This window comes from Protopterus annectens, chromosome 13.part0, assembly GCF_019279795.1.
Source record: "Protopterus annectens isolate FY-2018-M chromosome 13.part0, PAN1.0, whole genome shotgun sequence".
NCBI lineage: Eukaryota > Metazoa > Chordata > Ceratodontiformes > Protopteridae > Protopterus > Protopterus annectens.
In genome coordinates, this window is record NC_056747.1 from 72,275,454 (window position 1) to 72,290,310 (window position 14,857).

Consider the following 14,857-nt stretch of genomic DNA (forward strand, 5'->3'; position numbering starts at 1 on the left):
GTCCCTTGTTGTGGTGACAGGCCTGTGCCCACCATCAAAACTCTTGTTGCAGGCAGGAATGAGGGTAATTAATGTTTACAGGCTGTGGCAATGTTGAGTCCAAACACTTTTTAGATACCATTGTAGTTTCCTCATATGCAGTCTGGCATATGGAATTAGCAGAATGCAGGATGCCATGAAGCCCAAAGCCTACAGAATATTTCTTGCAGATAACTGGGTCTTTGTTGCCAACATTTTGAAGTAAGAAGTCAGTTGCCTTTGCTTGTCTGGCGTGAGATAAGCCATCTGGGTAGTTGTATTTAAGCTTGCACCCAGGAATATTATCTCTTGAGAGGGTACTAGTTTTGATTTCTTTTCGTTTACTGTGTACGCTAGGCAAATTAGTAATCTTTTTACAAATGCCAGATGCTTTAGTAGAATGCCCTTGTTCTCTGCTTGAATAAGGCAGTTGTCCAAGTAAGGATATATTTGAATTCCTCTTTGTCTGCAAAATGCAATTACTGGTGCCAGGCATTTTGAGAAGACCCTGGGCGCAGTAGATAAGCCAAAGGGCAGTGCAGAGAATTGGTAGTGCGTTGAGCCAGCTATGAATCTGAGGTATCTTCTGCAAGATTGTCTGATTGGGACATGCAGGTATGCCTCTTTTAGGTCCAAAGTTACAAGCCAAGCCTTCTTGCCCAGCATGGGCAGAAGTTGCTGCAGAGTCAACATTTTGAATTTTGGGACGTCCAGAAATGTATTTAGAATAGACAGGTCCAGTATTAGTCTCCAGGCTTTGTCCTTTCTGGGTACCAAGAAAAGTCTCGAGTAAAATCCTTGTCTCTGCTTTTGCTGTGGTACTTGCTGAATGGCCCTCATGTCCATGAGGGATGAAACTTGCTTTTGTGCCTCTGCCCATTGATTGTGTGGCAGGTCTGGCATACCTTTTGCCCTTGGCAGGGTGTGAAAGTGTAACCTGTAGCCCTGAGACACTATATTCAAGAGTAATAACAACTAGCTGAAAAAATATATCCAACAAAAAAATACCACAGTTGAGCAGAAAACCTTTATACGACACAAAGCTTTCAGGTTAAACACCCTTTCTCAATGCTTCATACAGGTCTATAAAAATAACCATTTATATAAGAGCCTGAAACAATCACATGACTTGCAGCCCAAAAGTCATATGATCAAATATAACAACCTTATGATGCATTCTTACATAAATACATATATATGTATAATAAAAATATACATAATTACATATATCAAAAGAAAATCGATACATAAACTCAAAGCAATATAATACAAAAAAATGTGTTAAAATACAAGTATAATTATAAAACATCAATAATTACAGTACATTATTTCAACCTTGTACGCTGTATTCTAACCAATATGGGCTTCAATGAAACAGTGGAATTTAAACCAGGTGGAGCATCAGCTGATAGTCTAATAATCCATTCAAACTCCCTTATTTCTAGAGAATTTCCTATATCGCCACCTCTACTTGATATACAAACACTATCAATTACCCTAAACTTAAAACTATGATTCGATCCGTATGTATTTATATGTTTAAATAGAGCATTGTTCTCACATGCCCTTCTTATCTCAGATTTGTGCTCTATTATGCATTATTTTAATTTTCTAGTCATTTTCCCTACATAGAAAGCGGATCAGGCAGTACAAGTTGCGAGATAAATTACATTATTAGTTACACAAGTAGCTGATACATGAAATGTGAAGGTCTTATTAGTTATTGGATGCACAAAAACACTATTCTTATAAGCATTATTGATATCATTGTACATGATATCACCACAACAACTACAGTTGTGACAACAAAATGTACCTTTCCTTTCCAAACTAAGTGGGCCTTGTACCTCTACACTATATTCAAGACCCATTTGTCCTGGGTGATCATGTGCCAATTTTGTGAAAAAAGTGCTAGGTTTCCCCCTAAGGGGGCTGTCAAAAGATAAGTGCTTGGTGCTGGCAGAGGAAAGTCATTGGGACTGTTTCCTGTATGGCTGTGATTTGTCTTCTCCGCTTTTGGAGGTAGAAGCACCCCATTGTTTAGGCCTGTATGAGCCTTGGGGCTAGCATCTGCCTCTGGGGAGTCTGTATCTGCCTCTTTGTGGCCTGTCTGACACTGGAAAGGACCAATTCTTTGTGGGCCAGTTCCTGCTAAATCTGGGTGGCTGCACCTGTAATAAATCCTTAACTGTCTGTATAGATTTTGCTTTGTCCTCCATTTTCTTCAACACCTCTTCTGCTTTAACACCAAACAAAGTATCATGCTGTAATGGAGCATCTAATAATTTAGCTTTAACATGATCAGGCAGATTCTGTTCATTTAACCAAGCATGCCTCCTAATGATAGAACCCGTAACAGCGGCCCTGCAAGAGGCCTCCAGAGAATCAAAACCACATTGCAAAGTACGCCTTCCCACTTGTTCAGTTGCATGCAATAAATCCTGCATTTCCTTGTTTTCTGCACATTCAGAATTTGTTAATATTTTCTGTTTAAGCAGTGACATTAAGTACTGCTGATATTTAAGTATATGAAATTGACACTTTAAAGCCCTCACAGCCAAGGTAGCAGAAGTGTAAACCTTTTTCCCCATCTGTTCAGTGCCCTTGAATCCCTATAAGAGGGGATAGGGTTTTTTGCAGTGGAAGCCTTAACCCCTTTGGGACCCTGAGAAATAGTTTCTGGGTCAGCAGCAGGGATTTTATTAAGAAATTTATGTGAATCTGGAACCCTGTAGTATCTGTCTGGCTTAACAGGTGCAGGGGGTAAAGAGTCAGGAGACAGGCCGGACTCTGAAAATACATCATCTACAATGTCTAAAACAGGGGGGATAGCAAGAGGCCTGTGTTGAGGTAGTAAAAGAAAGTCTCTGAGCCTTTTCTTAGATTCTGAGTAGTCTTGGCTCTCCCAGTGGAAGTGCTCCCTCATGGTATGCAGGGTTTCCCCAAAAGAATAATCCTCAGGAGGAGAGGCTGAAGGGATAGATTCTTCAGCAGCAGAATCCTCATAGGGAGGAAGAGAGTATTCCTGTTCAGAAGAGGAGTCAGAGGAAATGGAAACCTGATCTGAAGATTCATATTCTGTCTCTTGCCTAGGCCTCTTATCAGGAGGGGGATGGGAACCCCTGATCAAAGTAATTAGGTCTTCGGCCATTTTGAGCATCTGTTTTTTAGGCATGGAGGCCTGTCCATGGGCTTGCTGCACTTGTTTCTTTGTCTTTAGTGGTGCTTTAGTCTTTGCCTTTGAAGCTGTAGTCGGTTTTACATATAACTGTGTAGGCCTGAAAACACCCTCAGAAGCTGATGCCTGCTCAGCGGCTCTGGACCCATCTGAGGGAATATTTTCCAAGTGTCCAATATCTTGAGTTTCCAGTGGCCTAATCTGCTCCATGTGGGAGTCGGAAGCGGCCTGCTGCTCTGAGGTAGCAGGTGTCAGGGGCTGCGAAAGTGCCTCACTGAGAACTGGCGAACCGGCGACTGGCTTAGAAGAAGCCTTGTCATCAGTTTTGGACCTCGGATGCCTGTTCTTTTCCTTGCATTTCTTATAAATTGCAGTAGTTGGATGGCTATCCGATGACAACGTGTAACTAAATCTTCGGCCAAAGTAATGAAATGCAAAATCGTACCGACGCTTAATAGTGTGTTGGTTAAATCTAGCACAAAACCTGCAATTAGCAACATCGTGATCAGGGCCTTGACAAGGAATACAATAAGAATGAAAGTCCTTATAAGGTATTTGCTTCCCACAAGAAATACAATTATTAACTTTTTCTGACATCGGTGTGGAGCAAGGAAAAAGTTTCTCCAACAGGGTACTTAGCTTTAAATGAAGACTTCGGATCTGAAATTCGAACACGAAAATCTCAGGAGTCGGCCGACCGACACTTGCAAACTGCTTCTGTTTCGGGCATCGCGTGGCAAGAAAGACTGGAGAAAATGGTGTCTGCTGCATCTTTTATACCCCTGGTGCACTGACGTCAGGGAAGAGGTGACAGCAACCGACGCCAGACCAAGACTTTGAAATTCAGACCGACTGCGGGTAGCCTGCCAGCAGGATAACCCAAGAGTAATGACTGCAACAGTGAAACATGATGAACATCCCCTTCCAAACCTCAGCGGTTTCAGTTAGAACAGTTTCAGACCTACACCAACATTACACTTAATCGGATTTTTTAAACAGAAGTGTTATGTGTTACAATACCAAGAACAGCTCACAGAGCTAAAATATCTACAGCAGTGCCTAACTTGGTTCAGAATATGCCATGAAAGAGAAACTTTCTTCGGGGTGAGGGGGCTTTTCAAAAATGTAGAGGATAACGGCACACACAAATATGGCCCACAGCATACACAGCAAAATAAGGGCATGTAAACATGATACTTGCTGATGAGAGAACATCGCAATTGCAGTCCAACTCGCTCTAACCTTTAAAACGGCTGCATGAAACACTAACGTACAGCAGAAAAAAATATATATATAAACAAGCACGGCACACACAGATGCCGAAATGATCATTAATAACATACGAAAATTAGAAAAAACAAACGAGCAGCAGTAGTGATAAATATGCGAGCTATCAATATAAACCAACACTTGCATAAAAAAAAAAAAAAGAAGAGACGGCTTATTCTGAGTATCAGTATCAAAGATAAACGCAGATAATACTCACCAAGCCGAATTCAGCATGCACCATGTGACCTGACTAAAACAGAAGGCAGCATTCACACACAGGAACACAACGACTATATAATTAACCGAGAACCAGCAGTATCAAATAAAATGTATAACCATACTGTCTTTTGGCTTTTCCTGGTTAGGGGTCACCACAGCGGAACTCCGGTCCACTAATGATTGGCAGTAGAGTTTTACGTGCTGGCTTGCCGGGCCTAACGCACAATCTTCAACGAAGGAACACCCATTCACGCATGTCGACACACAGAAGAAGCTCTAACTGAGAATCGAACGGACAATGTCTAACTGTGAGGCAACAACGCTACCGCAGCACCACCACCGCAGTACAAAATGTATAACCATAATACAATAATAATTTACAAAATACATATAATTATATATCAGCAGCAAGCAAATACAACAGAAGGCTAATCTAGATAGTCGGCAGCAGCATACACTAGTGAACCATGTGACACCCTCAAACAGAAGCATAAACTATATCAGGCAGCACAAAATAGGGCTAGAAGTGCATTCAAACAGGGGCTGTGTGTAAAATTACATTTTTAATTCACTAGGAAGACTTATCTTACCAATGAAGCAAAAAATGCAGACGAAAATGCAGGCAATCCAAACTTTTCGGTAGTCCCTCAAACAAATGCAGTTGACAGGATACAAGTGCAATGAAAAGGAGTTCCACACACCACATGGGTTTTATTAGGTTGAGTGGGCTGGGTAAGGCAGGTCTGACATCACAATGTGGGAGGAACACTGGCTTTTCTATACAGCATGCAAATCAGGCGGGGATTACCTCACTTTGGGGGAGGAAACATCCCGATAGCTAGAGCAAGAGCAGATGGCAGATGTGACATCATAATTTCAGAGCCAGCTACTGGTTTTTCAAGTTGGTTTGCAAAGTGAAACAAAAACAGTATAGAAAGCTAGGAAGCAGAACAGGAAAAACAGTTGAGTGGGTTATTTTTTAAAGCTGCAAGGGTGATTTTTTTAAGCTTTATCAAAGAACAGGGACTGGAAGAGTCAGCAGGTTGGGGAATCTGCTTTAATATCCTGTTGTTTTCCTTTAATTGCATCTGTGTGTCCCTTTTATGCCCTACATTTGGTGTGGGGAGCATACATGTGACATATGGTGCAAACAAGCTCTCTTTTAAGCTTATTTATACTGACCAACTGATGGGCTGCCTGGAGTGGGACATCCCTTCTGTATCGAATACTGCAACAGTGAAGAGAAAGACATCTACTATAAGATTCTACACAACTGTAATTTCTACAGACATTATATATATATATATATATATATATATATATATATATATATATGGTACGCAAGGTATAAAGCGGAGTCAGTAATTAATCTACAGCACAAAACATTGTATGAGTATATACCCCACATGTACGTTGTAAACAAGGTATGAAGGGGAATTAGTAACTAACCTAGAGCCAGTGCATTGTAACACATGAGTGCAAAACTGTGTAGTTCTGGGTGACTCATAACCTGATAGCACCAAGAATGCCAGGACATAGTAACATATGGTTACGACAGTGCATCCCTCTGTTTATTCCAAAATCACAGCAGAGCAAATCGGCATATATGCGTTCAATGGCAGTTTTGGTACTCTTCTTCAGAACACCTGAACCACTACAGCACTTTTATCTGTGTTATGTAACTCATCTGTATGTGCATCGCATTCCTACTGCTGTCATCCTGCTAAATAACATATTACTTCGGAAACATGAATTTTCAGTTCATTTCAGTTACATTTTGTTGAAATAGCACTTAAGAACTCAGAAATCACCTATGTGCCAATGTCAGAGTGAAATAAATGGTTTCTTGAGACTGCTGTCAGCTGTTCTGGGAAGCTTCTCCCTTCCCCAATGTACAGCAAACATGAGGTTTGTGTGCCTCACACATGTAGGCTGCACGGGTCCTTGTCCATGTAAAAAAACACTTTTGTCGAGCTGCTCCATAACACTGAACGTAGCAGGCAGGTTTGAGGAGTGAGCTGTACTATAAGAGGAATTGGATGTCTATTTCTTGTAGCCAAACTTTCAGTACCTTTACACCTTATTAACTGTAGTCGAACTTTCAGTACCCTTGCGCCTTACTAATTGTAGTCGAACTTTCAGTACCCTTACACCTTGGGGTATACTACCTTTATATACCCTTGGCTTGTGCCTGTGAATCTGACCCCAAGTACTTACAGCCTACTGTTTTTTCAGTGTTTCTTATATAATTTTTCACAAAGGACCCACACCTGCTGCCATGGGTTAACCTGTAAATGAGTATTTATTTATTTATTTTTTTTGTGCTTTACAGATTTGGTCTACAACCTTCAAATGTATGTTTTACTAATGACATAAACAGATTACTAGCATTTTTCAACTCATATGGTCTGTAATTTGATGGTGTGGTTGTGACCTTGTAGTTATCTGCTCCATAAATGTGGTCAAATCAGCTTCAGCTATTCAACCTGAATGTTTCAAACAATTCAGACGATTCACATTTAAAAACTGTAATAAACAAAATATTTAGCTGTTTATTGGTACTTACAATGGGAGGGCTCCTTCGTTTTTCATTATATGTGAAGAGTTCATAAAGAACAACTCCGAAACTCCAGATGTCTGATTCCCGGGAAAATTTGTTGTCAGACAGAGACTCTGGTGCATACCTGGAAAGAAAATAATGAAGGCATTTATTTTTGAATGCATTAAGCTAGCATTCATGTTTTTTAGCACTTGTAACAGATTCAAGACTCTCCAGCGCCTGAGAGTTTAACTGCCACATTATATACACTGACTAGGTGATCTATGCTCTGTTTCTCTCAACTCTCTCTCTCTCTGTCTTTGCCATTGTATAATGTTTAGTGGATGACCATTCCAATAAACAGTGCCCTCTGCAGACAGTGAGAGGGTCTGTTTCCCCTCTTTAAAGCTGATTACTATTGCAGGGTTTTGTTGCCTTCTGGAGTATTTAACAGCATGCTACTAATGTCTGTCTGCCTGATCTGATCATTCCTACCTTGCTATATGCCCACCTAATAAAGTACTTCCAAATCAAGATCTCTTCCTAAGTTGTTGCACAATTCCCAAAAAGAAGACATGGAGTTTTCTGTTGTATTGGAATACCTAAGAGCATCTAGTAGCTGCAGTACGGCCACCCCCTCCAAAACAAAGCATGTTATTGAATTGGACAGTGAGGCAGAACCAGAAATTTACTGAAAGGTAATCAGATGGGCATCCATAAGAATCTATGAAGTTAAAAGTTAGAAAACCCTGTGCTCTGCCACCTCTGCCTAAAGTTGTAGTTACCACTCTGCAGTTGTCCCACCTGGCTCAGCATAGTACAGATGTGATATTTAGGTTTTGTGAGGTGTCAGCTGCTGTGTGTCTGTTGGGTCATACACCGTTTACTGCCTCCTTCACACATGTATGTGCTCATCGGCCCTCTTTGCTTATCATTTATAAATATAGCAACATTAAAGTCATTAGTGCTTCTGACCTGTAAAGTCGACATTGGGCCCCGCAACTCTGCTTTCAGGACACTTTCACACTGGTAAACAAAACAATTCTGATTTGTAACTCAAAGCAATGATATGTGGGAAAGACAGCCCCGTGTTTGGCAGCTATATCTTTAAACAGTTCCACCAGAAATAACACATAAAAATGTTTGCCAGATGACACAACACTCAATGCAATCTGCAGTTTTTGAACTGCTGTCACTACAAAGGTAGGTGACATTTTCATTTCAACTATTAATATACGAATCCCTTATTAGGTCGCTCTTTATATTTATTTGCTTAACAGTACTGCTCTGGTTTTATTTATTTGCTTAACAGTACTGCACTGGTTTTATTTATTTGCTTAATAGTACTGCACTGCTTTTATTTATTTGCTTGATCAAATTATTTATTTTTCTGTGTCTGCATTTACATATTTGCTGACATTTGCTTGAATTTTTGTTTCCTGAGCTTTGCTGAATTTTTTTATTTCTGATCTAAGGCATTTGGCACAGCACTTTAGCTTGACAAACTGGTTCCACATGGGGGTTGTTTACAAGTTTCTGGGGCAGCAGAGGTTTTCTGGTGAACTCATTCCAGAGTGGAAAAACTGGTCAAACAGCTTCTGTGTTATCTGATTGTGTTGTACAATTGAGGTGTGGCTTTGGAACGTTCTTTTATCTTGCTAGTATAAAAATATTACCTTTGTGTGAATTTCTGCTTATGTTGCTAGAAGCCCCAGTGTGCCTGACTGAGAGTGTGTCTTAAACAATCTGGAATTACAGAGCTGACATAAGTATATTTTTTGCACTTTTTCTGTTTAGTGTTTCTATCAGTACTGCACTGTTTTTATTTATTTGCTTAACAGTATGGCACTGGTTTTATTTATTTGCTTAACAGTACTGCACTGCTTTTATTTATTTGCTTGACTGAATTATTAACTTTTTGGTGTCTGTATTTATATATTTGCTGACCTCTGGTTGATTTTTTTTCTCCCACCCTCTCACCCGACTGCTGTTGTGCTCTTAAAGTTGGTGGCTTTTGATGTTGCCCGCCCCTACCGTAAATATGATCTTTGACGTTCCTCCCAGTCCCATCTCATAGTTCATTTTACCTAATACAGAGATAATTTAGGAAGGCCAAACCCATTAGTTCCTTAACCTTGAATTACCTTCTATTCCCCCTCTCTCCCTTTTCACTTTACAAACAAACAAACAAGAAAAAAAAACACTTTATTCAGCTGCTTTTACTATTTTTGTGTTTCCTCCTACTACTTTATTACTTCATCTTGCTTTTTCTAGTACTAGGTGCTGCTTGTTCTCTAAACTGTTCAATTGCATTTTATTTTCAGTTTGATTACAGGGGAAGTCCACTGGGCCATGAAGTACCCATTTTCAGTGGAGGCCCGGGGAGAAAAGCTCCATAGGCAGTACAATCAAGGTTACATATTGCAAGAGTTAAAGTGCAATGTTCAAAACAGTCAGGAAGATGTGAAATGTAGAGTATACATAGTAAGAGTGCAAAAACATTTTTTTTCTTTGCTTTAGGTAATTACATATTTACAATATTTACATACTTACAGTCAGGAGTCTAGGCATGAAACTGCACTCATTGCAAACATTCTTAACCCTGGAAAATGCTGACATCTGTGCAATCACAGAAACCTGGTTCAAAGTTGCGGAGAGCACCTCAGCCTTACCTGGTTACATTCAGACCCCAAACTGTAGGCAGTAAAGGAAAAGGAGGTAGAATTTCAATATATATTAAAGACATACACACCTCCAGGCTTGTCAAACAGTATGATGCACAGGAGACACTCCAGGTGCAGTTAACCATTGACAAGACCCCTATACAAATCATAGCTAGCTACCGGACCCCAAATCTGACCCAAGATGTCCAATCAGCCTATCTGGAACTCTTTGAATCTATCAAGATTCAACCCTTTACCCTGATCCTGGGTGACTTTAATTACCCAAACATAGACTGGAAGAACTACTCATGCCAGAACACAAATGGCCAGAGATTCCTTGATTTTGTCAATGCAAATGCTTTGAAACAGCTAGTTGATACCCCCTCACAAAAGGTGATAATATCTTGGACTTGGTATTAACCAAACTGAGTAACCATTGCAGCATCCCTGCAGTATCATCCTCCCTGGTAAGATCTGACTGTAAAGCGGTCACTTTCGAAGCCACCATCTCCTCAGACCACCTCTAGCTAGGGTCAAACAAAAACTTTCTCCAAAGCTGATTACAACCTCCTGAGGGATGGTATAAACAGCTTCACAGCCCCTTCCCCCTCCTAGGAACTGGCACCAGTATCCAAAACTATATCACAGCACTGTATGAGCATTTATATAGATGCATGGACTCAGGAATATCCAACAGGACTAAATCATCCTCCGCAAGGAAGAGTAAACCTGTCTGGTGGGCATGTGCAATAAATAAACTCTATAACAAAAGGAAATAAATGCTGTCCATGACCAAGAAGGAGCAGGTGACCAATTGGAAGCAATCTCTCCTTAGCCCGAACAAGCAAATAAGAGCACTAGTGAAATCCTCCAAAGCAATCTTCGAGTCCAAATTGACCACATCTACTAGAGACAATCATAAGGCCTTCTTTACATATGTCTGCAATCTCAAAGGAAGCACCCAGATTTGTTCAGAACTGGTGGTCAAGGACCCAATATATACAAATGCCATATATATAGCAAACTTGCTGGCTGACAGATTCAGTGAAAACTTCACCCCTCTGTTCCCCGCCCATCAGTAAATCAGGATATTCCCAGTACTTGCTCCATTCTCCTTATATCTAGGGAACAGGTCATCACTGCTCTCTCAAAGACAAACAATACAGCCTCCATGGGACCCAATAACATCCCAGCCTGCATCCTACATGCACTCAGGGAGGAACCTGCAGCACCATAAGGCACCCTATTCAACTAAAGCTTGAGTACTGGCTTTGTCCCAGCATGGAGGACAGCCACTGCTATCCCTTTACACAAAGGTAAAGCATTCACTGATCCGGGAAATTATACACTCATCAGCCTAACTAGCCTGATCTGCAAGGGCATGGAATGGATTATCATCAACCTCATTAACGAGGACACTGGCAACCTCCAAACACTTGATCCCACAGAGTTTGACTTCATCAAGGGGAAGTCATGTCTATTAAATTTCTTCGACTTCTTTGAGACAGTCACCAAAGCCATGAACGAGGGGAAGATGGTGCTCACCGCCTACCTTGACCTGGCCAAAGCCTTCGACACTATTTCCCACTCGGGCATAATAGATAAATTCTCTCAATTAGGCATCAGTCCATATGTTACCAGATGGGTAGCTAACTGGCTCACTGATAGAACCCACCTAGTCAAAATAGGGGTAGCCACCTCAAGCAGTAGACCCGTAATGAGCATCGTAACCCAGAATTCAATCTTGGAGCCTCTGTTATTTAAGATATACCTTTCTGAGGTGCAGGCCAAAACCACTGGGCTGTGGCTGATCAAGCTTGCAGATTACTGTCATCTCTCTCATCAGTTCCCCTAATGATGTGGACATCCTCCAAGAGGCTCTCACCCAAACAAATGGCTGATGCCAGAAACATGGCCTCAAGCTGAATGCCAAAAAATGCATCATCAACACCTTTGGGAATAGTGATGTCTCCACAAATTATCACATTAATAACAATGTCCTAAGCACGCAATCAGCCGTAAGGTATTTGGGCACCCAGGTTGATACCAACCTGACTTTTGACCACCATGATGCTTCAGTTGTACTGAAAGCTTTTTACATGGCCCAAATCATAAGTAAGGGAATCTCATCCAGGGAAAAGGAGGTCATAACATACCTCTTTTTAAGCGCAGCCTGAATAACTGGCTGGGAAAAGAAAATACATCCCTGGGATTCCACCTGTGTCCCTGCTGGACAAGGGCATCGGGTGCTGACTTGCCGAAACATGGGTTAAACTCTTGGCTAGGCTTATAAGGGCCTTACGGCCAATAGCCTAGTGACTTCCTATGATCTTATGATCATATGGTCCTGTAGATGTCTGAGGTGAAATTCTCTGGCCATAAGTTGCACAAGACATCAGTTAACATAGTGACTGTTTTTCATGGGAAATCACTACCAATGTAATTTCTAAGTGTATGCTTGGGGAGATTTCTCCCTTCTTTGATTTGGTGCAACTATGAAGTTCATATATATATTTATATATATATAAGTCTTGGGGTTTGGGGGTTGTCCCCCTTATCAGGGGGTGCAGGGTCTTACCCGCACAAAAATACCCAGTTTAATTTTTCATCCTTTTGAGTTTCAGGCATTTGTTTTTGATATACTGGTTTCTTGGCATTCTGACATTTGGATTTCCATAGCAGAATTCCATTTTATTATATTTTAATTTGTGTTAAAAAATACACAGAACATAAGTGAAACATATAAAAACATCTAGCAGAGTTTTGCGCCAGGAAGTTTAAATGGAAAATTTATTTATTTATTTAACATTTGTTGACCGGGAATGTCCGACTAGGTTCCACAGAGCCTGTTTTCAGCGGAGGCCCGGGGAGAAATGCTCCAGATGCATGTCTTTGGAATGTGGGAGGAAACCGGAGTACCCGGAGGAAACCCACGTGAACACAGGGAGAACATGCAAACAAAATATTCCATCAGTCACAAGAAGTTGGTAACATTCATAAGGAACCACAAACAAACTTTATTATTGTTTAAATAAACTGTCCAATATTCTCATGAGACTACAGAGATTAACAGTAAAGTCCCTGAAAAAGGGTCCACCATTAGAGATAACATGTTTATACGTTTTCCATTCCCAATCAAGTATTTATGTTGAATAAGCATATTGTCTAATCCTGTATCCAGCCTGCATACAACTGATTACCCATTCCTGCTTCCAACCCACATCATTCAAAGATGAGTCAGGAGTAAATGTATTGACTCTGCTTTATTTATTGTACATGTACATTGTACATGGCTGAAGAGGTATATGAGCTGAAGTAATAAAAAAACAAACATTCGGTTCTACTGTCCAGGTCTGGCACACTAACGAAAGAACTTTATCAAGACAATATGACATACTTAACTACATCAGCCAGTCTGTGTCACTAAAATCAAACAAATGCATTTTCTTACCAAAAAATGGGACTCTCTCCAGGTTCTCGAACTTTATAGTACTCTTTATCCTGTGGCAGAATCTTAGCAAGACCAAAATCGCCAATTTTAACATGTACATCATTGACAACTAGAATGTTTCTTGTAGCTAGGTCTCTGTGGACGTACCGATTACAGCCCAGATACTCCATTCCCTAAAAAAAAAAAAAAAAAAACAGAAGTGTCGACATAAAGAATTAGGTTAAAGTCTAGGTGTTTCTTATTGTTTACTTTCAAATGTTGTGTTTATTATAAATAATTATGTTTTGTTTAATCAACAATCAACAAAGGATAAAGTAAACCTAATATGCTTAAACCTTGAGAAGTGAAGAAGTGAGGCTGCAACTCATAGCAAAGACATTCTTTAAGCTGTAAAAAAAAACATTTTTGTTGCTTGGAAGTAAGGAGTAAATGAAAAAAACATAAATTCTCTTTCTTCTCTTACTGTAATGACAATTGAGCCAACCCTGCAACCTTCCAGTTATGATATTCTGAGCATTACTTAACTGGTAAGTCAACAAACAAGCAGTAGGTTTTTCTCCAAGGCTCATGGAAATTCTGTCTACTTGAATTAATCGTTTATTTTCCAAAAAATATATGCTTATAGTAGAAAATATATCATACTTAGTATGTATAAGCATACACACACACACACACACACACACACACACACACACACACACACACACACACACACACACTATAAACTATATATCAGTGTTGTAATGCCACTAGCAAGGGACATAAACAACAACAAAAATAAAACTCTTTACATAGTGCCATTTTTACTGTTATTCAATGATTTCATAAAATTCTGCATGTCTATTTTTTAACTTTGATGCACAGAAATCAAGATTTGAACCCTGACATCTTAAAATGGTTCTAAGGGGCTTAAGAGATTATCGTCATATACTTATGCTGCCATTTAGTTTACTTCTAAGTTAACAATGGTATGCTCCAAGCTCAAATGCTTTACTGATTTTTAGTAACTGTACTTAGTTATTCTGAAAAGATCCAAAAAGATCACACTTGTGAAGGAAAACAAGAAAGAAAACATCCAGACAGTTACATGCTAGCAAAATTAAATAAAACTCCAAAAGTAGTATCATAAAAGTACATTTGCTCAGTATTAGCATATGCCCCCTTTTTCATATTTTTTCCTGAGATTGGGGTGTCACATCAACACCTAGAAAAATATTCTCACCTCTGGATGGCTCGTCCTGCCACAGTTGCAATAAAAGGCCATAATTAAGGTAAAAAAGCATTAATACTTAATAAGGTATACAAAACCTGCACATAAGGATTACCTGCAACTGTCAGCTGTAATGCATGCAACTCAAAGTAGATGTTGCATAACAGTCAGCTGACATGGCAGTTTAGCATTTGATTACTCCTCTAGTAACTCATGTTAAATCCTGTTAAAGGGCTACCTAAGAGGGTGGTCATCATACCATTATTCATTTGCTCATTCTGTACAAACCCAAAATAATGGGGGGGGGGGG

At 40.0% G+C, this 14,857-nt stretch overlaps 1 protein-coding gene across 1 annotated transcript in view; it reads right to left on the reverse strand.

Annotated features, from left to right (window-relative positions):
- LOC122817593 (tyrosine-protein kinase JAK2-like) overlaps nucleotides 1–14,857 on the reverse strand; it is an 876,396-nt gene that overhangs the window by 93,567 nt on the left and 767,972 nt on the right. Inside the window, exons 21-22 of the mRNA XM_044090632.1 lie at nucleotides 13,338–13,510; nucleotides 7,251–7,368 (exon numbers count right to left, since the gene is read on the reverse strand). Of these exons, the coding sequence (XP_043946567.1) occupies nucleotides 7,251–7,368; nucleotides 13,338–13,510 (291 nt within the window). The remainder of the gene's footprint in view (nucleotides 1–7,250; nucleotides 7,369–13,337; nucleotides 13,511–14,857) is intronic.